General features: G+C 41.7%; 1 protein-coding gene across 1 annotated transcript in view; it reads right to left on the reverse strand.

Moving 5' to 3' along the window:
* The window catches only part of PUM3 (pumilio RNA binding family member 3), a 44,757-nt gene extending 25,858 nt beyond the window's left edge, over nt 1-18,899 (reverse strand). Inside the window, exons 1-10 of the mRNA XM_072839705.1 lie at nt 18,801-18,899; nt 13,318-13,409; nt 11,702-11,920; nt 9,640-9,775; nt 8,772-8,847; nt 6,118-6,211; nt 5,784-5,850; nt 4,672-4,846; nt 3,171-3,274; nt 2,094-2,172 (exon numbers count right to left, since the gene is read on the reverse strand). Of these exons, the coding sequence (XP_072695806.1) occupies nt 2,094-2,172; nt 3,171-3,274; nt 4,672-4,846; nt 5,784-5,850; nt 6,118-6,211; nt 8,772-8,847; nt 9,640-9,775; nt 11,702-11,920; nt 13,318-13,402 (1,035 nt within the window). The 5' untranslated portion in view covers nt 13,403-13,409; nt 18,801-18,899. The remainder of the gene's footprint in view (nt 1-2,093; nt 2,173-3,170; nt 3,275-4,671; nt 4,847-5,783; nt 5,851-6,117; nt 6,212-8,771; nt 8,848-9,639; nt 9,776-11,701; nt 11,921-13,317; nt 13,410-18,800) is intronic.
* Nucleotides 18,900-25,003: the final 6,104 nt, after the last annotated feature.

Genomic DNA, 25,003 nt, shown 5'->3' on the forward strand with positions numbered 1-25,003 from the left:
CATGAGAGAGGCAGAGACATGGGTGGAGGGTGGAGCAGTCTCCCCGCGGGGAGCCTGATGTGGAACTGGATCCCAGGATCTAGGATCACAATCTGCGCTAAAGGCAGACGCTCAACCACTGAGCCACCCAGGCATCCCAAGAAGGGAATTTTTAACAGTAAAGCCAAAAAAAATAAAATGTTCTTCCCTGAGTTGTGTATATAATGAGCAGAGAACCAAACACTAATTTCCCTGGAAAAGTTTCTCTATTTCAGCTTATCACTGGATTACTTCTAGAAATCATTTTAATAATTCACCATAAAAGCACTTAAGTAACATTTCCCTAAGAAAAATTAATCTATTAGACTAGGTCTTCATTTATCATTGGGCCCTTTCATAAAAACTCAGTCACTAATTTCTTACAAGGTAGTTTAGCTTGTTTATAAACTTTCTTCTTCATTGTCAATAGATAATTTCTTTAATTATATTTGGGAAGTCTAGCCTATAGATGTAAATGAGTTCTGACATCTAAAAGCTGCAGGGCCCCATTTTGGTTCATTTCCAATTTAAAAATTTAATCAAAATAAAGTCTCCAACCATGAAAGAGAAAGGTGGGTGCCTATTTTCATCAGTAAGGAACAAGCGATTTCACCCATAACTATGTTGCAATCTTTTCTCAGGATGGGTCTCAAAAACACAGGTCTCAGCTTACATACCTAAACTTACGAATCTATTCAAAGATATCCCATTGGAGTCAATGCCCCCAGGCCCAGGAAAGATTGGTCTCATTACTGTATATTCACACTAAGTTCCCAACGATCTTTTTGTTATTAATACATTCAACACTAAAAAAATATTTTCTACCACTGAATACATCCAAGTGCTCATATTCTCACTTCTCAAAATATAGTCCAGCCTTAATAAATACAGATGGGTCAGAAAGTGTGCTCTGCAGAAAAGAGAGAAATCCCCAAAAGAGAAGCAGCAGCTGCTCTATTCACTGAGCCACAAGCTTAAGTGAGCAGCGACTCTTGGAAAAGTCTTTTCCCTATGTCACTTTGGAAGGGTCAAAATTCCTATGAATGTTTAATCTGGCATATTTGTAAAAAAGAAGTCACGGTCATTATTTCAGTTATCCCTTACTATTGAAATGAGGACAAAGGGGCAATGATTTCAGTTTGATGAGGCAAGCAAAGTTCAGGGGACTAAGTGATGAATTTTCTTCGTATTCCTATCACTGACATGAAGGGCAGTACAAATTACCTTCACTCTCTGTCCCTTATCCTTCTAGCATATAAGGTCCAGTTTTTCACAGTCCATTTAGTTTTTACATAAGTGTCCTCCCCAAACCTTTTATTTTTTTTTTAATATTGATTTTTATTTATTTATTCATGAGAGACAGAGACAGAGAGGCAGAGAGAGAGAGGCAGAGACACAGGCATGCAGGGAGCCTGATGTGGGACTCGATCCCAGGTCTCCAGGATCACGCCCTGGGCTGAAGGCAGGTGCTAAACCTCTGAGCCACCTGGGCTGCCCCTCCCCAAACCTTTTAACTTTGACATGATTTTTGTATCAGCACAGGTGAATTTCAAACTACCTGAATGCTGGATGTCTATTTGTGAGTTAATTTTCAGTATGATTAGCTGGAGGATAGTTTCTGGCTTATAATTAAAATATAAAAATCCAGAGATTGATAAAACTTTGGTCAATTCCACTGTCTTCTGGAAAATATTTAAATGGTATTAGTAGACTTGTTTAAAGGACCATTAGTGCCCTATCTTCTCTAAATAAGGAAACAGGGCCTCTAGATGGCTCAGTCAGCTAAATGTCTAACTCTTGATATTGGCTCAGGTCATGATCTCAGAGTGCTGAGATCAAGCCCCGCATTGAGCTCCATGCTAGCCTGGAGCTTGCGAAAGGTTTTCTCTCTCCTTCTGCCTCTGCCTGTCTCCCTCTAATGAATGAGAGAAAGAAACAATAAACAAAACAGAAGGCAAGAAAGAAGGAAGCCCTCTTTAAAATTTCCAAAAGACAATCTACATCAAAGCAGCATTTCATATTTTAAAATGGCTCTTCCTCTATGCTTGGTTTAAAAACTAAAAGTAAGAACTTACTGATCTTAGCTTTGGTGGTGCATAGGTGAAAAAGTCCAAGAATACTTTGTGCACCAATGAGTGCTTAATCACAGCCTCCCTGAAAAGAGAGAAAAGGAAAAGTGACTATGTCAGATCTGGCACTACGGTAAAAGAGACAGAGGTGGCTTCAATTGTCCTAACATAATCAGACCAAATGAGATGGTTTCAGCAAATGTAATCTGTCACAGACAGAATATATCTTTCAGTAATGGACTAAGAATTAAGGAAAAAATCAAACTTTCAGAATATAAAAATCTTTTAGTAGCCTCTACAGTCAAAAGCAGAATATAAATTTCTAGTATGTAATCAGCCAAGATTTATCATCATCCAAAGACACTCTACCATCCTCAATAAAGATATCTATGCTTTCACCCAATAATGGACACATAATTGATTAGAAATCCATATGGGCACTTTTTTTTTTATGGCTATATTCCTTCTGTCAAGCACCCTTCACAATGCTTAGTTTGATAAAATAATTTTAGCACAATTAAAACATGAATAGAACGAAATAGCATCAGCAACTGCAATAACACCTTATCGATCTAAGCTTCATAGTGTGACACTTGCTGAATGCAGATGCAGAATGGAGGCTGAAGCTCAAGGCACCAAAGATGTGAAGGTGACAGGGAGTAATCTGAGTGGCTAGCCAACACAGGTTGCCTTTATGGGCACAGGACCGTTTCTGAGCGTTCTGGAAATATTAATCCATTTAATGTTCATAAACCTCCATGGAATATGTACTAATATTATCCCAATCTTATAGATATGGAAACTGAGGCACACAGATGTTATGTTGCCCAATGTCACATAGTTAGTAACTGAGGGGGGCACCAGGATTCACACCTGGGCAGTGAGGGTTCCAAAGGCTATGCCTTAACCACTCTGCTACAGTACAAATGCTAAGAAAGCCACATACCTGAGCATTGAAGTTTTACAATGAAATAGTTTCCCAAATAGAAACTTCTATTATAAAATATCTACCTTTTCTATGCAAGGATTATATAACATTTTCTTCCTTCAAATACTAAGAAAAAACAAAGACAGCTTTCTTACTTTTGGGCCATTGGAGTTAGAATCTGCTTCATTTCATCCATGATAAGGTCTAGTTTTTCTGGCTGTGTCTCTAATACTTTGTCCAGGGTTGGGTGATCTGCAGACTGCAATGAGAAATATCAAACCCCTCTAAATTTAATCAAGTTTCTTCAACTTCAAAAGAAAATCAATTATAATTATTTTAAATAAACTTAACATAAAATTCAGATTTCCCATAATTCTATAATGAAACTCCTCTGCAGACACACTCATGGAGTAACTTCATCTGATTCACACTCTGTATGCTCATCAGTGTATTTAAAGTACCCAAACAGGGATGCCTGGGTGGCTCAGTGGTTGAGCATCTGCTTTCGGCTCAGAGTGTGGTCCCGGGGTTCCGGGATCAAGTCCAGCATCAGGCTACCCGCAGGAAGCCTGCTTCCCTCTGCCTCTCTCTGTGTCTCTCATGAATAAATAAAATCTCTAAAAAAAAAAAAAAAATTAAAAAAACACACAAAATACGAAACAACCGACCAACTCAATCAGTTAGCAGGCACCTAGTACATTCCTAATCCTAAGATGAAGTAGTCAGCTCACAAATTCTTGTCACCATACGTTTTCAAATTAGGTAGCTATTCTTATAGTGACCGTTACAAAAGAAAACAAGCACTAAGTTCAACCCAGGAGCTAAAACTGACTAGGGGAAGCAAGCCAGAAAAAGAATCCATATCCCTGGAGACAGAATGTGTCATATGTGTCCCAAGATCTGAAAGAGACCCTTTAATGATCCTAGTCCCTTTACTGGGCTTTTTCTTTTTCTTTTCTTTTTTTTTACTGGGCTTTTTTTGATTCAATCCCTGTTCTGTATCCAAGGCTGGTTGTCTCTACTCCCTTTCCTCCCTGGACACAACCTAGAGAAGGACAGTCCACACCCTGAAGACACACAGAAGGCAGCAGTGGGGAGCCCGAGGCACTTCAGCCAGAGCTGGCTAGGGGGTGGGTACAAAGCTTTGCTAATTATTAAGAGTCATCTATTCAGTCTACCAGAAATGGATGTACTGAAGCATTACACAGAACACTTGGGAGGGAGTAACAAGATAGTTTAAAATTTTTTTTTAAGATTTATTTATTCATGAGACAGAGACAGAAGGGTGGGGGGAGGCAGAGACACAGGCAGAGGGAGAAGCAGGCTCCATGCAGAGAGCCCAACATGGGATTCAATCCCGGGTCTCCAGGATCACACCGTGGGCCGAAGGCGGCGCTAAACCGCTAAGCCACCTGGGCTGCTCAAAGTAGTTTAATTTAAAGGGGATTTAGAGATATTGCTCTGGGAGAAAGAAATCTAAGTCTGATCATTTGCTCATCACACCTGAGACGAAATAATCTAAGAGAATAAAGGGTAGGAGATAGTCTCTTAATGGACCAGACAAAGCAAAAATATATCCTGAGAACAGGGCAATGGAAGGTCAGGAACAGCACACAGGGAAAGGAAAAATGCTTGCAGGACGTCCTGTGATGTCACCTTGTAAAGCTGAAATGTGTTGCCATAGAGCTCCTCTGTCAGCATGTTCCTCTGCTCCAAGATGGCTTTGTCATTATAGGCATACTCCACGATGGCGGATGCTTCTGCATGCCGGAGCATTTTCCTCACATGGCCCTTAAAGCTTCTCATTATCTCTGCAATCTGTGGCTTACTCCTATACCCAGTGTGATGGTGGGAAAAGAACAGTGACAGGAGAAGAAAGTTGGGTGGCAACAAAACATAACTTTCCCTGAAGTCAACCCATCAACACGCCAGGTGGTCAGCCCCACTGAAACGCTTATGAGAAGCACAGCTAAATGCACCGTCTTCCCGCCTCCAGCTTCCCAGCTTCCCTCAGCAGCTGGCCTGCTACTGACATCTGAGACCGAACTCTTGCTTAGCAGCTGAGAGATCTGGAGCAAGTTACTGGAATTCTCTGTGATTCGGCTTCTTTGGTCACAGAGCAGAAAGAATGCAGGTTGAGGTGAGGACCAAGTGACCCAAGATGCAGAGCAAACTAACCAGCGCAGAGGAGGTCCCTGGTGTCCCTTCCCCACATTAAAATGAGAAAGTAAAAGTTGATGCAGGGATACACGAATACAACATACCTAGGATTCTGTATTCAAACAGAGCTTAATCACAAGTATTTACGTTCATCCTAACATTAGCAGCTCACAACTATAGCCAGAAATACTTGGAAATTTTGTCAAACAAACTTTTCTACTATTCATTAGCACATTTTGGCACCTTACGTTCAAAAAAAGAAATTGCAACAGGTAGCAATTCTAGCTAATTTAGGAAATCCTCCTATCCCGACATTTCCTAACCTACCAAACCTTGCAAACACTCCTCAACTTCCCCTCCAAGCCTTCCACCTTCTAAATCCTGTAATCTTTTCTTCCAGGGCTTCAAAGTATACCCAGGAGAGTGGTGAAGGCAATGCCATAATTTACATTACTTCAATAACTGCTTTTAAGACCACGCTCCCCAGCAACATGACAAGCATCTGCCTGGAGCAATTAATATGATCCCAAAGTGCACTAATGGTATCCACACCTTTAAAAAACTAATAATATATTATTTATATAGTTTATAAATAAAATAAAACTCACCCATACATGAGGAATTTCTTAACAATATTTCTGGAATATTTAGCTTTACTTAATTGGACGAAATCATCTGAAAAAAAAATACATTACAGTCACTTGATAAGCTCATTTCAGTCCTCCAGAAACAACTACAGAATTTTATGCACAATCGTGGGACCACAACTCCCTTCCTTATCACGTGCAAAGAGCAAATAAATAGAGAGAGAACATAGAGAGAGAGAACATAATGCTTTCCCTCAACAAGAATTATCTTCCAGGGCAGCCTTGGGTATTTCAAGAGAAAAAAGAGTGACTTATTATAAATAATCAGAATTAATCTTCAACATTTAAGAAATACCTCGCAATTCTTCAAAAGCCTGTTCTCGCTGTTCTTCATTACCATACTGAATATAACACTGGATCACCCGAGTTGAATCATGTGCAAATGCGATCTGCAATAAAGACCAGTTTAGGCCTTTAGACGAATACTCTCTGAAGATTTAGGTTTCTATCACGGTATTCATGTTTTATTGCATGTCTTTTAGAATTCTTTGCTAGACCTTTGCTAAGGTCTTCATGAATAAAATCAGCCTAGGTTACTTGGAAGAAGAAATACTTGTTTTAATTGTACAAAATGAGATTCTTTGGTCTTGCTGCCTACCAATGCAGAGACACAGGGAGAGGTTTAACCATTACACACGATTCCTATCACAATTCAAACCAAACCAAACTTGTCTAATGATTAGACGCACAGTGTTTCTCATTTCTCTGAAAGCTACTTTTCCTAAGGGAAACTTTCTAATTCAAAATTTTATTACTCTGTGATTTTTTTTTTCTCATATAAGCAATCTAAGAATGTTTGGGCTTGGCAACCAAAGATATAGATAGAAGACAGACCTAAAAGCCTGTATCAGTAAATTTATCTATATACACATTGGCAATTGTAAGGTAATCCTTCCATCTCTCACATTTTCATTATAATCCCTGAACACAGAGGGACGCCAGTTGTCTGCCCTCGGCTCAGAGCGTGGTCAGGTCTGGGGATCCAGTCCTGCATCAGGCTCCCCACAGGGAGCCTGCTTCTCCCTCTGCCTATGCCTCTTCCTCTGTGTCTCTCATGAATAAATACATAAAATATTTTTTTAAAAATCCCTGAACATATATATCTGTCTTATTCCTACAAAAATTGCTGTATTTCAACTATTGGATAAATATCCCTGAACTACTGGATAAATCAGATCTTCACTGCAGGACTTGTGGATCAATTTTCTATAGCAATAATCACAAATAATCAGTCATGAAAAATTATGCTTTACATTACCAGTCTACTTTAATAGTGCTTATTATTTGCTGCTCATTCTGTCTTTAAAAATTTTTAATTCCAGCAAGTCAGAAGATGAAGGCAGACTTCCATCAAAGTTATGAATTTCAGAATAATTTTTTTTAAAGATTTTATTTATTTATTCATGAGAGACACACACACACAGAGAGAGAGAGAGAGAGGCAGAGACACAAGCAGAGGGAGAAGTCAGGCTCTACGCAGGAAGCCTGATGTGGGACTCGATCCCAGGACTCCAGGATCACGCCCTGGGCTGAAGGCAGGTGCTAAGCCACTGAGTCACCCAGGCATCCCCAGAAGAATTTTCTTAGGGGAGGTTTGTAGAGATATTTTTGATAAAACTAAAAGCAAGATTTTTAAAAAAGAAGGTTGTTTTGTGCATATATTACTTACTATATAGCCAGGATCGATGCTTCAATACATATTTCTCCCTCAAAGCAACCTTAAGGGTGTGCTGCTATATCTACTTTGCAGATGAGAAAACCAAGTTTATGAGAAGCTAAGGAACATGCTATCCTCTGACTCTGGGGATAAAACTTAACTTCTCTGAGTCCCAGATGTAGTAAATGTCCATCAGGGACGAAGACATTAAGTTAAAGGAGACAAAGTATGCCATGGTTTCTCAGTCATCAATACAGATTATTACTGTCCAAAGGCACATGCATTTTAAGCAGCAGAGTAAGGATCTGAATGCCACATTAGCACCTAAGGGCATGCAGTATCAAACTACAGTAGCTGGGGAAGGATCTGGAGGGTAAAATACTTATAAATCAAGGGTAACAGACTACTGCTGGAGCTGAGGAGGTGGTCTATACTAAAAAGACCTTTCTTCCTGGATAAATAAGGAAGCAGCTGCTGGGAACTTGCTTATTTCAAGACATTACTTCAAAATACAAAATAGCATCTAATTAGACCTATGTATATGGTTTGGCAAGATCATCCCCCCGGGTTCCCAAAGTTACTAAGTCTGTTGTCTGACAAGTCAATAGTTAACTAAGTATTTATCCAAATACACAAGAGTCAACAGAAGTTTATTATAAAATACAATTAAACAGCAACATTAAAAATTTGTTTAGTAACTCCCAAACCTATCATATTTTAAAGATCTCTGTATGATGTTTATAAAAGCAAGGAAGAAAAGAAGGAATAATCATCTGTTTATGTCATATATTCAAAAAAAGTCAGCAATTTAGAACATACGGAAGCATATGGAGTTCAAAGCAATTTTAAAGAACATGGATTTAAATTTTTAAATCTTTTTTTTTTTTATATAATTTTTTATTTATTTATGATAGTCACAGAGAGAGAGAGAGGCAGAGACACAGGCAGAGGGAGAAGCAGGCTCCATGCACCGGGAGCCCGACGTGGGATTCGATCCCAGGTCTCCAGGATCGCGCCCCGGGCCAAAGGCAGGCGCCAAACCACTGCGCCACCCAGGGATCCCGGATTTAAATTTTTAAAAATGCTACAACCAAATACTTGATATTGTAGTAATTTCCCAGCAGTAAGGCCCCCCACTATTAATTTTTTTTTAGTCAGTACTGTAAAAACTTGAAATTTTTGGCCAAATGCATTTAAAACAACAATTTCACTGATCATGAATAGTCACCTAGCCTTTACTGAGAGTGAGCCAATTTCAAGTTATACGTTAACTATGAGCCTGCCCTACTTACAGTTTTAATCTTCCCCTGAATCAGCTTCTGTAAATCACTCATCAGCTTCACTCTCTTTTCTTTGTCACAATCTTTTCTATAAATGAGAATAAAGAAGAAACACAGCTTAAGTAAAGACATTACATTAAACATAAGAAGCTAAAAACCCTATCAGGGTACATTCACCCCGTTAGGTGTGATTTTTCTCTTCGGAGGCAGCAAACCTCTGACATTAAAATTACTATTCCAGAGCAGCCAGAGAAAAGTAATTTTCTCAAAGACAAGAATTCATCTCACAAGGTGTAATTTTATGCATCAATTTAAATCTTCATAGCCGGAACCTCAAAAGTAAAGAAAATAGTAAAACAAGTCCAAGAGACCAAACACTTAAGTATCTCAAAACCGAGCCAATCAGAAATTGTCCTTCATTTTCTCAGAACTCTGTCAGGAAGAATTTCCAATCCATTTGGATTCTCATGCATTCTCATAAATATATCTGACACCATCCTCATGATTCTGCACACTTCTGCCGTGGGCAGATATCCAATACTGATGCATCTAGTGGAGTGCTGAGTGCTCCCTGGATAACCCAAGTACTGTGCAGGTTAGCAAAGAACAATTCACTATTTACGGGGTTCACTGGTGCTCCCCCACCCTCACAAAGGACTGATCAAGATGCAATTACATGGGCAGCCTGGGTGGCTCAGTGGTTTAGTGCCGCCTTCAGCCCAGGGTATGATCCTGGAGACCCGGGATCGAGTCCCGCATTGGGCTCCCTGCATGGAGCCTGTTTCTCCCTCTGCCTGTGTTGTGTCTCTGCCTCTGTCTCTCTCTCTCATGAATAAATAAATAAAATCTTTAAAAAAAAGATGTAATTACGTAGCATTACCTTCTTAATGTCTCCCAAATCTGCTTTGCCCGAACAACAATGTCATAGTTGGTTTTGTCACTGAGTTGCCTGCTTTGCTTTAGTTCTTTCTTCTTCTTTTTGAAGTCATCCCATTTAGGTTTCTTGGCTGCTGATTCTAGTCATAAAAGAAACTATTCAGTCATTAGAGAAATAAATTCCATTTAACATTCTGAACGCCATAAACCAGTACAAATTAGGTACACAGGGCAATGACTTATCAGGATCAATATTCCCTGGAAAAATACCATTCCCTATAAACTTATGCCTTATTTCATTTTCTAAGCAGTTTATACATCTTAAATTTGGTTGAAAACAACCATTCATTCATTCAACAGTTACACACGGACTCTTAACAGGACATCTATTTAGAAAAAAAAAGAAAATTAAAAGGACTGTAAAAGCAACTGAAAATGTTAGGCTTCCTTTTCAACTGTGAAAAAGAAATTCTACTTTAAAACATTACAATCCTTGGTCTTTCGGTATAATCAGTTCTTAATGTAAACAGACATCAGTTCTTAATGTAAAGAAAAATTAATCTAAACTAAAATGGGAAAAAATGTACTAAAATTTTCACTACTTGGGAGTGTTGTTATCTATCATTTAAGTCTTAACACTAATCCTAGTAATATGCCCTGCCTCACATTGAAGAAACAAAGGCAATCAGGAGTTCATTTCATTCCTTGTCCAAAGCCACACAAGTCCTCAGTGGTGGAACCACGGCTGCAACCCAGAGACAACTATGAAACTTTGTGCTCCGCTGCATCTTCCTCATGACAGCACACGATCAAAATTTCTCAGTTTTCTACAGAGTAACGTTCTGCAAGTCTAGTATCTTTCTATTATTCTATTAGCATTTTGTCTTCAAAACCTAAGTCTCTTACCAAATGAATCAAAAAACCCAATTTAAAGAACAACTTAATAAAACGGGTATTATTTATACGAGTATCCTGCGAGGAATCCTTTGGACAATGACTTACTTCTAAACATCTCTCCTTCTCAGATTAGAAAACATACACGATAAAAAAAAGTTGGAAAATGCGAAAAACAAAACTCTATCAAGACCTATGTATAACTAGTAACATTTTCTTCCTGCCATTTCCCTATGCATGTTTTATATTAATTATTTAAAAATTCAGAATCTTAGTGCTTTACTTCAACATTATTCTACTGTAAGCATTCTTCCAGAAAATTGAATTATTCCTCAAGAATGTAATTTTTAATGGCTATACACTTTACTACAGTGTATCTAATTATTCCCTTTGCCTTTACTTATTTGTTCTCAGCCTGGTAACCAGATATCACAGGAAACTGAGGGCATGCTTCCTGTTTCTATCAGGGCACCATGCACCATTCAGCAGGAGAAGAGCTGACCCAGAGCTTATTTAATTCCACAAACCTCTGGGCCCCCAACACCTGCCAGGTGAGACTGCAGTATTTATAACAACTTTCGGGGTCTCTAGTATGCAACCCCCCCCCCCAGGTGCTGATATGAAAATACGAAAACATAAAATTAGAGTTCCATTTTGACATGTCAGGAACAGAACTCCCACAGAAAAGGAACCAGGGCTACATATATCATGTTAGGCCTTAATGTGAGAATGTGTGTGTGTTTAAAATGCGGTGCCAAGAACTTTGGCTTATTTGGGGTCCTATACCCCTACTGGTTGTTATAATTTTTCTTTCTCATCTCCTGGCAAAGTGCACAGAAAACTCAAATGAATCATTCAATCAATCAGTAAAATCTGGCTTACAAAAAGGATGTTTCACTGAGGTTCCACTGTATGAAGCTGCTCCAGCTCAGCTTCACTCCACAGCCAGGAAGGGCCTAGGAAGTAAGCTACTCTAAGCATCAGACAACTCTGCCCAGGGAAGGTGCTTTCCGGTGCTTACTGATTCCTGCCTGCCCCCCATGCCCCCAAATGCTGCCTGTCCAGGATAAGAACGGGAGATCTCTACCAGACTTCTACTGCCCACCCCGTGCACAACAAATCAGGAGGGGCAAGGTTTCCTCAAGGACGATGCTTAAGTCATCAGTACTCACCATCACTTTTACCATCTGCCTGGAATTTTCTCTTCCTGTTGAATTTATTTGCCTGCTGAAATTTGTTCTTTGGTATTTTATCCCCTTGTTGCTTATTTTTGAACTGCTTTACACCTTTTTTCCCAGGTTTTATGGCACATTTCTCAAAGTTCTTAGATGTGATTTTAGGTCCACCTTCCTTGACAACTTTCCTTGGGAATGTCTTTGACGAACCAGAATCTAGGGACAATAATAAGTAACTATCAGAGTTCAGTGATCCTGAGCCTAGATCTCTTTTATCCACTGGTATTTGTTACACAAAATTAGGTGTTCTTTACAAAACATGCTTTGTCCTACTGTCAAATACAGACAGTGAGATATTAAAAAATCAAAACAATATCTAAAACTTTTCTAATTTAGGGGTGCCTGGGTGGCTCAGTCGGTTGAGCATCTGACTTGATTTCAGCTCAGGTCATGATCTCAGGGTTGTGGGATCAAGTCCCAAGTCAAGCTCTGTGCTGGGCATGGAGCCTGCTTGGGATTCTCTCATTCCCTCTGCCCTCTCTGCCCCAACCCCCCCTCCATCCCTGCCACCTGCACATGTGTGCTCTTTCTCTCTCAAATAAATTTCTAATTTATAAAATTATAATACAGATTCACTACAGAAAATGGACAAACTAGAGAAATGCAATAAAAAAAAAAAGAAATGCAATAAAAACTATCCATAATGCTATCGATAACTATTGTTGTCAGTCAGGTGTATTCCCATTTTAAGCATGTAACATTACTTGATAAGATGAAAAATATTATTTATGTATTGTATTCTACCTTAATGACTTCTTATTGTTCAAGTCTTCACACATAATTTTTAAGTTTAATAACAATGAATCTAAAAATAAAGTGCTTAAAATTTAGAAATACTGTATTAAATCACCTATCAAATTAAAATTAAAGATGCCAATTTATTTAAAAATTTTAAGGATGTATTATTTTATTAAATATCATATTGAATTAAAGGCATTAATTTTTCAGAATTGCTACTTTGGGAGAATTTTCCTCAAAACCTATAATACAGTTATCTGATAAAAATCAGCTAACTAACCTTGTAAATGAAGTGCCTAACAAAGGAGATGAAAACTGCAACAGCTATGCCCTAAGATTGTTGCAAGAAAAAAAATAAGATTACTTAGGAATCACTTAGGCATTTACAGAGTCCCTGACTCTTCTGTTCTGCAATAGTGACACCTGATGGAGTAATAGAGACTCCACAATTAGAAACACTAAAGATGAAAAGTATTCAGTTCACCAGCAGTATGCATTTATCAGGCACAATTTATCAAACGTTACCATAAAATGCTGCAGTAAATTAATGAAGAAAATGAGGCAGCAGCATTCCCAGCTAAGATCAGGGGTCTCCCGTGAGTATAGCATCCCCCAATTATCCTGGCAATTTCTTAGATGTCTTACTTTCATGGGAAACACACAAACTTCAGACACAGTAACTCCTACTTTTTCCTAATCCTGATCCATGAATACAGGCGGCATCTGCTCTAGGCCTCTTCACCCCACCAACCCCTCCCTCCAATTGCAGGAACACCACCACCACATGGGAGGCATGGTTTGCTATGGCTTCTTACCACTGTTTTTATGAAATCTTTTTTTTTCTTGTGATGTCTTTGCACCTTTTCCTATGAACTTTTTTTTCCCTTTAACTTCCATCATAGCAGTTCTGGAAGACAAAAACAAAACCCAAAAATAATCACTGGGTTGCTCTCAGCCAGTAAGAGTCATCCATCAGTCCACATTCAGTCCCCAGGGTTCACAGATGCAGGACAAAACACCAGGTACACCATGGGCCCAAGTCCAGGAACTATGAAAGCAGTGCTTTTAAGATTTTACAAATAAAAATAAACAAGATACCAACACAAAAACTAAGAACACACACACACACACATTGGCTAATGTGTGATATCTGGAGACAATGATTCACCAATAGTTCTGGGTAAAAACAAACCATTACTTATGTTAAATATGACAGAAGTATCAGTGTTTGTGTTTCTTAATAATCTAGGATGACTCTGAGATAAGAAACTGACAATTTCACAATTCGATTTCTTGGTTTCCATCCTAAAAAGTTTGGAACAAACAACAGGCTGCACTTACCATATAGTTAAGTTAATGAAAGAAAACCAAAGATTACCTCCTACAAGTTCCCTATATAACCCAGATTAGCTGAAATAAAGACTAACTTCAAATTGCTTTTTTTAGAGATGACCAATAATTTTCAGTGCCCCCCCCCAAAATAAGATTATGTTGGAATAGGTAATATTTAGAGGAAATCAAACAAGTCACTTCTCAGTACAGAGACCTCATCATGCACAAGGTATTTGACAAAACCCCCTCAATTGCCCAAGGCTCCTGAAAATAGTGAATAGATCAAGAACAAATGTCATCTAGCTATTTCTCCACTTTCCAAAGTCATACATTCAATTCATTTCCAAAGTTCTAAAGCCAATCCTCTAGAGCAGACCTGAGAAATCCCTAAACAATACCAGATATTTCTAAAATAAGAATTTCCCACTGAAGAACTAATTTTGCAAGACTACTAGCGGGTAGAAGAAAAAAGAAGGTTCAAAGATGGCATGTATTTTGCATTCAATGAAAATAATTAAGTAGGCTTTTTAAAGAAAGGCTTTCAGAGTCTTTTCATCTGTTCACTGAAGCCATCGGTCACCAAGCACAGGCTAAAGTACGCAATATTTTGGAACCCTAGTTGACTCGCTTTTCTGGAAACATCTCAAGGGACAAGTAAGGTTCCAAACAACTCTCTGGAAAGTACAACTTGGTTTAGGCTTTACAAGTATAGCTCTTAGCCATGGATGGCCCCTATGTACCCCCTTTCCTTAAGTCCTTGGTTAACTGTAGGGTCATTTTATCATTTGGATGCTTTATCACCACACCTGCCTCCTCAGTTCTTCTATGCTTATACTCCTCTAAAAATCCAGTCATTTACAGATTTTCTCTGTACATTTGTTTTAACCACTTATTTTGAAATAACTTTAGTTTTACAGAAGAGTTTGGAAAGACAGAGTTCCAGTACACTCCCAAGTCAGCTTCCTCTAAAGTTAACATCCCACCCCAGAGTTTTGTCAAAATTACGAAAGAACATTAACATGATACTATCAACTTCGGGTTTTGCCAGTCCTTTTTCTGTTCCAGGATTCGCTGCGTTTAGTCATCAAGTCTCCTTAGCTTCCACCAACCTGTGACAGTTTCTCCGTCTTCTCTCTCACTTTTGAACGGTCCTGGTCAGGCACTTTGCGGAATATTCTCATTTGGGGTTTGCCTGAGATTTTCTCATGGTTAGACCGGTGTTATGGATATTTCTGGAGAGTATCACAGAGGTGAAGCACCCGTAGCGGTGACATTAACCTTGATCACTTGGTTAAGGCAGTGCTTGCTGGCTTTTTCCACTGTAAAATTATCATCTGTCCCTTTCCATACTCTGCTTATTAGAAGCAGAGTCACCAAGTTCAGCCCACACCAGGGGAGAGGAATTAAGCTCCACTTCCTAGCGGGAGGAGTACTAAAGAATTTTGTTAAAAATCTCTATGTTAAAATCACCACAGCAACTAACAAACATGTGGGGTGATACATTTTGAGATCATGCAAATACCCTATGTGTATCCCTCGGATTTTAGCGTCCTCCAGAGGATCCTGCCTGCAGCAATTACTGGGGTGTTTCCATGGTGATGAGGGTGATTTCCCTTGTTATGTCTACTCTAATATTTTTAATTCTTCAGTAAGGAAAGTTTGTCTCTTCTTCTCCATTACTTATACATCATTGCAGTCTCACATGTATTTTCCTAACTTGAGACAGAACCTAATCCTATAGTGACCGTTGCTCAAACTGTTCCAGCTTTGGCCAGGTGGCAGTCTCCTGTGCTTCTGTGCCTGGATGACATGGTCCATCTGGCATCTTTTTTTCATGTCCTTACTTCCTAGCACTTCTTCCAAGTTCATCTCCTGTTTTTCCTGCACTAGTCCTGAAATCAGCCATTTCTCCAGGAACCCTGGCTCCCTTTACTGAGAAAAGTAGGATCTGAGGGTACCACACAGGGTTGGTAATACAGGTCTGTATACTAACCTATATGGACACATTAGGTGAAATAAGTTCATTCTATTGTCTCCAACTCTAATTTGCTCTAGTCCTCCCCCTCTTGCTTCCCCCCCTTGACAATGAGACACTTGCCTCCCAGGATCCCCCATTGATTTGTGCAGCACATGTAGCTTTAGAGTGCTAAACTGTATGCCTATGGGAAACAAATTTAACAACTATAAGACACAGTTTATTTACAGCCTTTTTCCCCCTTTTTCCTCACAGTATCCATTCAAAATACTGTTTTTCAAGATTACTTACGTCAACTCCCTCACCACCTTGATCAGTGAGGTCCTTTTATACATTTTGTACAAGTTAGATTTATTTTTAGCAACCTGCATCCCATTTCCAGATATGTTGGCTGACTTTTATCATCTGCAGTCAAGTTCACTCTTCAATGTACGGTGCCGACTCTGACAAACGCAGTCACGTCTCCTCCACCTCGATACCTTAGAGGACAGTTTCCTAACTCCAAAAAGTCTCCAGTGAGTCCCTTTGCAATCACCTTCTCCTGGCTCTCTTAGCAATCTATGATCTGTTTTTCATCCCTCTTGTTTTGCCTGTTTTTCAAATATGTCTTATAAATGAAATCAAACTATATATGGCCCATTGGGTATGGCTTCTTTCACTTAGCAAAATGCATCTGCTTGGGGACCCTGTATCATCATATCCAACCACCACATTACTGTGGCTCTCAGAACTCTCTTTTGTTCTTGACTCTCTTCTCCACTCAGGCTCTATCTCTTGCTCAGATTGGTTTTTGCAGTGGATCTGATCTGCTATGACCCACATGCTGCTGCCTGATTAATCTTCCACAAAGTTTCCAATTTCGAGCCATCTCCCTGCGCCAACACCTTCAAAAGTTTCCCCCTGCCTCCAGGAAACATTTCAAACTCACACTGGCATTTGAAGCCGCTCAAAGTTTGGTTCTGTACATACCCTTATCACAAACAACAAGCAGAAGCTAAACTTCCTCACTGTTCTTTTTCAGGATTCAAACTTTAAAGCCATTTTTTTTTAAGATTTTATTTATTTATTCATGAGACAGACACACACAGAGACACAGGCAGAGGGAGAAGCAGGCTCCCTGAGGAGAGCCTAATGCAGGACTCAATCCCAGGACCCCAGATCATGACCCGGGCCAAAGGCAGATGCTCAACGCCTGAGCCACCCAGGAGGCCCTAAAGCCATTCTATTAGTAATACCCATCCTTCAAACCCAGCTTCAGTAACAATTTTCTTATTGTTTCTCCTCCGTATGCCTCCTTTCTTTCCCAAATGATTTTCCTTCTTAATCCCTTTTGGCACATTTTAATGTCCTTCTTGTAACATCACACCTTGGACTTGAAATATATTGCATACCTACACACTCTGTGCCAGAAAATTATTAGTTTGAAAAAGACGTATGAAAAAGAAATTCAAAGTGGTGGAGCAGAAGCAAACAAAACTAAAACAAAACACGCTTGAGCGTTATAACTGAATTATGTATAAGGTGTCCAAAAGGCATAGAGCTGAGAGCCCAATTTTGTCTTGTAAAATAAAATAGCCAAGATTTCCCTGATGGAGGACAGGTAACTGATCCCACCCTCTCTGCAGGCTTAGCAAGCACCACACTCTGAAAGAGGTCAACATTCAATATCTAACCTCTAAAGAGTGGCATTTCTCAAGTCTTCCCCGCCTCTCTCCAGGTGTCTTCCTAAGTGATCTCAACCAATCCCATGGCTTTCTATGCTTAGGCCCCCCACACTGTTTCCCACAAGGAACTGCTCCTTGGGTCCCAGACCTGGGTACCAACTGACACCTCCACTCACAGGACTCACAGGCCCTTTGCCCTCAGGAAGTCCAAGATGAAATTAACTATGTCTCCACTGCGTTAACAGCCCCAAACAATAACCTCCTCAGCTATTATGCCCCATCCTACTCTTCCCCTCTCAGCCAGGGGCACATCACCCACGCCACCCCGCAGGGGAAGGCCGATGATGTTCCCCTGACATTTTCCTCTCCCTTGTCTGCTCAGCTCCATCCTCCCACAAGTTCTTTTGAATCCCCTTTAAAAATACCTCTAACCCTTAACTTGCATCTCCACAACCACCACCCTAATCCAAACCATTAATACTTTCCAATTATAGAACTCACGCATCATCAAGTTCTATACAATTCCTAGAGAAGCCCGTGTCTGTCGTGTTCCTTCCTCCTAAGCCCCCAGGGTTCCCTACAAATGAGAATAGAAAGGGGAATGTTCTGGGCCCCTGGGCGGCTCAGGGGTTGAGCGTCTCTGCCTTCGGCTCAGGTCGTGATCCCGGGGTCCTGGGATCGAGTCCAACAGGGAGCCTGCTTCTCCCTCTGCCTCTGTCTCTGTCCCTCTCTCTGTGTCTCATGAATGAACAAACACAATCTTTAAAAATGCGGGGGGGTGGGGGGAGAGAGAATGTCCTCCCACGGTATCGAAATAAGATCTGGACCGCTGCTGCCGGCCTCCAAAGTCCTAGCGAAGCGCCCTCCCCCTCGCCCCCGCCCCCGCCCTCGACCCCGACCCCGCGCCCACCGGTGCCCTTTCCGCAGCGCCCCCCGCGGGGACCCAGCCCCGGGTACCGCCTCTGGGTGAAGTACTCTCCCCCGGGCTCGCAGAGCTCAGGGCCGCCTCTCGCCCCGCCCCAGGTCTCAGCTCGCAGGCCAGGTCAGGCTCCCTTCTCCCCACCTCAGCCCCCAGCTCGGTTCCGTCCCGGCGCCGCCGACTCGCAGCCGTGCAGGCGGGCTGTAAACCGAGCCCCAGCTCGCCGCGGGCGGAGCGATGGCGGCCCGCAGCGGCCCCGGCCGGGAATTCAGAGACCGAACGGGGTCCAGGCGGACCCAGCTCGCAGGACCGTCCAGCAGGCGCCCGGCCGCCCGGACACACCCCCCATCCCCCGCGGCGCCGGGCAGGCGGCGAGCGAACCCCTCCAGCGGCGGCCGCCGCGCTCACCTCACACGTGCGGCCGGAGCAGGCGTGTGGCCGGTGCCGGAGCCGGAGCCGGAGCGGGCCCACGTTCCACCGCGCCGCTTCCGCTTCCTCCACTCGCCCCGCCCCCCCAGCCCCGCCTTTTCCTTCTTCCGCCGCGGACCTGGGGTTAAAGGTTAGGAATCAGCGGGGAAAACGGAACTCAGGCATTTCTATTGGTCCGCCCCTATGACCTCATCTATAGGCGCCACGCGTCAGTTTTGGCCCTTAAAAGGACCCGTCGGGCGACCGCGTGTCGGCGGCCCCGGAAAGTGACGCCATTAACCCTGTAGCTCCCAGGCCGGGGGAAGGAGCGCGGCTTCTCGCCCCGGGGTTGACGTGCTGTCGGCGGCGCCTGACGCTAACACCAAAATAGACTTTATTCGAGTGCGTTCATTTGTACCCTCTCTTGGCAGCCTAGCGTGGAGGATAAAAGGGATATCTCGGAAGTCAGTTTGAATTTTAATGCTTTTTTTTGTCTGTTTCATTTGCTAGCTGTGTGGCTTTGGGCAAATGACCGTGCTTCTCGGAGCGCTGGTCACCAGATCAATAAAATAGGGATCGCCGAGTGGTAAGAGCGCTCCTCAGGGACGCCTCCGCGGCGCAGGGGTGGAGCAGCTGCCTTTGGCTCAGGTCCTGATCCTGGGGTCCCGCATCGGGGTCCCTGCAGGGAGCCTGCTTCTCCCTCTGCCTGTGTCTGTGCCTCTCTGCGTGTCGCTCATGAATAGATAGATGATAGGCAGGTAGGTAGATGATAGAAAGGGAAGGAAGCGCTTGTCACGGTGAGCGGTGGTGGTAAGCGCTTAGGGAACCTCATTTTTTACGTCTGGTCATTTCTCCAGGTTGCTGTTGTCCCATTTTCCAGCCCAGGTAATGAGACTGTGGTGAGGGTACCATCCCCCGCTGTACGGACACCCCAGACTTGGTTCTGATGCCCGCCGTTGGATTTAAGGCCCACCGGGATAATACGGGGCGACGTCCTCTGCAGGTCCTCTCTTGACACCTGCACAGATCTCCCACCCAAGGTCCCTTTCGCAGGTTGTAGGGGTTGGGACACTAGCCTGTCTTTTGGCCACCCGGAAAGTTGAGGAGTTGGGCGGTGGTCAGGAGTGTGGTGAGCAGTCAGGGTTTACTGTCTCGCGGAGACCACGTCGTTTCATGCCCCTGAGGGCGTTAGGCTGGAGACTGGTCATCACTACGCTTCCTGCATCCTGCATCCTGCGGGCTGGAGCCCTCACTACCCTCAGGCACCCATCCCACTACCCAGCACACAGATGTTTACTAAGTACTTGTTGTTTGCCTTAACTGTTGTAAGTACGTTTGCATTTCAGGTCACTTAAGGCCCGTAAGAACAGGGATGCTTGGGGGGCTCCGTGGTTGAGCGTCTGCCTTTGGCTCAGGCCCTGAGATGGAATCCCTCGTCCGGCTCCCTGCGAAGAACCTGCTTCTTCCTCTCCCTGTGTCTCTGCTTCTCTCTGCATCTCTCATGAATAAATGAATAAAATCTTAAAAAAAAAAAAAAAAAAAGAGAGAGATACACCATACCACATAATACCTGGAATACCTGGAAGTGATATAGGGATATGCTTTTCTCTCTCTCTCTCTCTCTCTTTTTTTTTTTTTTTTACATTTTTATTTATTTATTTGAGAGCCCAAGATAGCACAAGCTGGGGAAGGGGCAGAGGGAGAACAGACTCTCTGCTCAGCGGGGAGATACGTTTTTCTTTTCAAGGCCCCACATAGCAGCACCCCATATCCTCCCAGACACGCCCATGTAAATTTTAAACATATATTATCAAACCTACTGTTCATTTGTCTTTTCACCAGGGAGAGAAGAAAAAAAAATCACATACCTAAGTCATAGATTATTATTAGTAATGTGATTTATAGAGTCCTTTGTGCTGCCAAAAACTGGGTTGTTTTTGTTTGGAATGAGTGGAAAGTGTCTCCTGGTTGTGCAGAATAGCTACAACAACAACAAAAAGCTTATCTTGTAATTTTGCAGTTAACAAAGTTAAGACCATTAATTAATTCTTCAAGGATCTAATGGTCTAAATGTTAAGCATTAGGAATATGTGTATTTCTAGAAGCATACAGTGCTCTTCTTAAATGATACAGCACACAACTTAATCAGAGCAGCTAGACTTGTACACATCTAAGAGGTGTAATTAAGAGGACTGGCATTGGAATCAAATGACTCTGGCTGTAGGGCCATGGACAAGATAGTTAATCTCCATGAATTTCAGTTTCTGCATATATAAAATAGGAATAGTAGCGCTTATCTTTTGGGGTTGCCACATGACTCAAAAATAATAACCGTAAAGTTATTAACCAGCAGTAAATGTTGAGCGATGCATAGCTTGAGAGAAGAGAAAGAGAGAACCAAGCTGTATCCACTGGAAAATGCTTTTAGGGGCAAGTAATGGAAATTTCACCTATTAATGGTTTAAGCAATAATTCTTCACAAAGCAGAAATTGTAAAGGTAGTTTCCTGACTCAATGACACGATGATGTCATCACAGACTCAAGCTCTTTCATTGTTTCTGGGCTCCACTATCCTCAGTGTGTTGACTTCTAATGTTCACACTTGTTGCTTTTATTTCTTTTCTTTTCTTTCCCCTCTGTACCTGTTGATCACCCTGCCCCGGTCCTCCCACCATGTCCTCTGCACTCTGGCAACCACCAATCTATTCTTTCGATGAGTTTCAATTTTTTTTTTAGATACTACATAAAAGAGAAACCATACAGAATTTTTTTTTTCTCTGACTTATTTCACTGTTGCTTTCTGAGGCCAGGATACTCAGTTACAAGAATTATTTTTTATTTAAAAAAAGATTTTATTTATTTATTCATGAGAGACACAGAGAAAGGCAGAGACATAGACAGAGGGAGAAGCAGGCTCCCTGCAGATCTGCCTGATGTGGGACACGATCCCGGGACCCCGGATCACGCCCTGAGCCTAAAGCAGACACTCGACCGCTGAGCCAACCCAGGCGTCCCAGTTACAAGATTTATATCAGAGTTTAGGACTAGGAGAATGGAGAAAGGGATGAAATTCACCATTTCCACCCAATAGAACTCTGTCCTTTTATCCCAGATGGAAATGACCTAGCAGGACTTCTATTTCAGTGCCTGGAGCTGGGTTACAAGGCCACCCTGAGAATCAGAAGACCATCAAACATAATGTTAATCATGGCATTTGCATTTAATTATTTTTTCAGGACTCTGGAAAAATTAAAGGTCACTTGGCAAATATGCTTCCATCTCACGGTAGAGATTTAATCTGCAATTTAAACTAATCTGTTTTAAAACTTAAAATAACTGCAGTAAGCTAAAACTTAAAATACTTGTAGTATTCAAGGTGGCGGATCTCAATCTTGGCCACACGTCAGAATCACCTGTAGCGTAAAACGAAACAAAACAGTAATGCTGATTTAATTAGTCTGAAGTGGGGCCTGGGCATTGTGGATTTGGAACATTTCCCACACTACCATGTAGCTAAAACTAGAGCCACTTGTTTAAAGAATGGATTTCTAGTTGTTGATTTGATTTTCTAGTTAACTGAGGATTAAACCTTAGAACTCCTTTTGTGCCACCAGAATTAAAGAATTAAATGTATAATACGTTTGTCTCTGTGAGTAGAATGTCTTGGACATAACTATATCTTTCTTTGCTGCTTGAGGTCTCTATTAGTTATTTAGTGTTAAGATATATTGAAAATCATTTAAATTTGAAATACATACTTTCAAACGTATTTTGAAAAATGTTTGCTTTTTTCTTCAGTTCCTCATGATTTTGTGCAATCTTTCTTTTTCATAAAAATAAAGTGTTAGGTGTTAGCTCCCACACATCTCCCCTTTCCTAAAATCAGTTCTTTAGAGTTTTAATTAATGGATTTTTAACTAATTGGTGTTGTTTCTCTGTTTCCCAAATGTGTAAGCAGGGATAAAGGGCATGTTATTGATATAAAGCATAAGTGAGATTTTGGCAAAGATCGAGTTTTATTTTCAGGGCCTATTAGAATCACAAATCCATGGAAACGGGGCAGTTGCCAACACATTTTCTTTTAGTAAAAAAGAACTGATTCTGAGTAAGGTGGATTATGTTTTCCAATACCATAAATTTGCTAAAAAGTGTACTAGTATAGTCTAAACATTAATTGTGCATTCGTAATGTCCTGGTTGCCATCTCGTAAATACAAAATCATTCTTGGTCCCAATTTAATTTCTCTGGTTTCATGGTTAGGGGCAGCAGAAAAATAACATGAACAAAATGAGAGTTTATCTGATTGTGGTATAAAGTACCACTTTTAATGAAAGATTATGTCAGCATGTGATGGAGAAATAAAAAACAAAATTAATTAATGTCATCTAAAGCCCACAAAGTATCATTTATATGGAGAGCACTTACAATGCACTATGGTTTTATAAAACAAAACTCAAGCGACATGCACCAGTTTCGGGTTTAAACTAGAATGAGAACAATTAACATGTTTTTAAGATTTTGTTTAAATCTGTTTATAGGCTTGATAAGAGGTGTTTCCTTTAGAAATTAGTGACTGGTGGGGCACCTGGGTGGCTCAATTGGTTAAGCGTCTGCCTTCAGCTCAGGTCATGATCTCAGGGTCCTGGGATCGAGCCCCGTGTCAGGGGTCCCTGTCAGAGGGAGCCTGTTTCTCCCTCTCCTTCTTCCTCACCCCTGCTCGTGCGTGCTCTCTCTCTCTCTTTCTCAAATAAATAAGTAAATAAAATCTTTTTAAAAAGAGAGAGAAATTAGTGACTAGTTTTAGCCTCTTATTTCCTTGATTTATGAGCAATAGACTTGATAACCAAGCATATTGATAATTATACAGTTTCTAATTGTTCTCTCCATTTAACTTTTTAGAATTATAGAAAGTTTACATCAGGAATTACAGTGATGATCTAATTCTACCTACCCAAATTTCCTCCTCCTTTTGAGATAAAGAAAAAATTAACCAACTGGCCTAAACCCATGGTGCCAGGCTGAATGCTCTAGGAAGCAGATGCCAAGATAGAAAAGTTAGAAGGCCAAGAAATTTATCAGTGGAAAAGCCTACAAGGGACAAGAAGAAAGGGAACAGCAATAAGTGGGAAGAGCCTCAGACCACTGTGCAGACCTGACACCCGCAAAGGGTCCTTAAGGAAGGACCAAGGATGTGGTGGCTATATGCTCAGACTGTAATAGAGCTCTGAGGAAGTCTGAGCCATCACAGGGCTCCAGAGCAAAGAGTGCCCATCAAAGGAGACAGAAATGTGTAGGAACGGCCCAGCTCCAGTACCCCTCTGCACTCAGCCATTGTTTGGGCAACCGAGGGAGAGCATGGCCTCTGTGTGAATGCTGTGGTACAGCCTGAAACTGAGGAAACTAGGGCTCCTGGAGGCTGCCAGCTAACCACACCTCTCCACGTAGGTGCTCTCCTGAAAGGAGACCAGAGAAGTCCACTCCCATGGCTGCCAGGGTCTCCCCCTTGCATGGCACAGACATACATCTCCGTCCATGTTAGGGGAGTAGCCCCCCTATTGCTCCTCCAGCTCTCTTCTTCTAGCGGGGAAAGCTAGAGGAGGCAGATTAGTGAGGGGAAGTATAATCTTCTTGGGGCTGCAACAGATACTCATCATCTCCTCTCTCCTTCAGCTACTATCTTGGCAAGTCTTGGTGGCTTCCCTGCCTCTGCTTTAGCCCTTACTCACGGGGTCAGAGAGCCTGGGAATCATACCTTTCTAAGGTGAGAGTTGCTACACAGGTCCATTTACAGTTATAGTGGGGACTGAGGAGAACTGAGAGGCACCTAAGTGGATCCCCTGGGCTACACTGGTCCCTCCAGCCCCATTGTATAAAAGCAGCCTTACCTCCACCTAATGATCAGAATTAATAGTCCTGCCAAGATGATGACTCCTCTTCTCACTATTGGTTCTGGACACAAGGAGTCCAATATGTCCAGATGGCATCCATAGTTCAGTGGGACTCTGGCTCTGTCTCCTGGCAAGACTGCATTCTCCCTGGGGATAAGGGCCTCTAATCCCACAGAGCCCAAAGTCTTGGAGGCAGGAGATACAAATCCCACCAGAGTTTCATTGAGAACAATGTAAGTGAGGCCATTCTTGCTTCTACCCCTTTGTTCCCAGACCCGTGTAGTCTTCTTACAGCACCATCGAGAGATCTCGGAT

Source organism: Canis lupus, chromosome 1 (genome assembly GCF_048164855.1).
Source record: "Canis lupus baileyi chromosome 1, mCanLup2.hap1, whole genome shotgun sequence".
Lineage (NCBI taxonomy): Eukaryota > Metazoa > Chordata > Mammalia > Carnivora > Canidae > Canis > Canis lupus.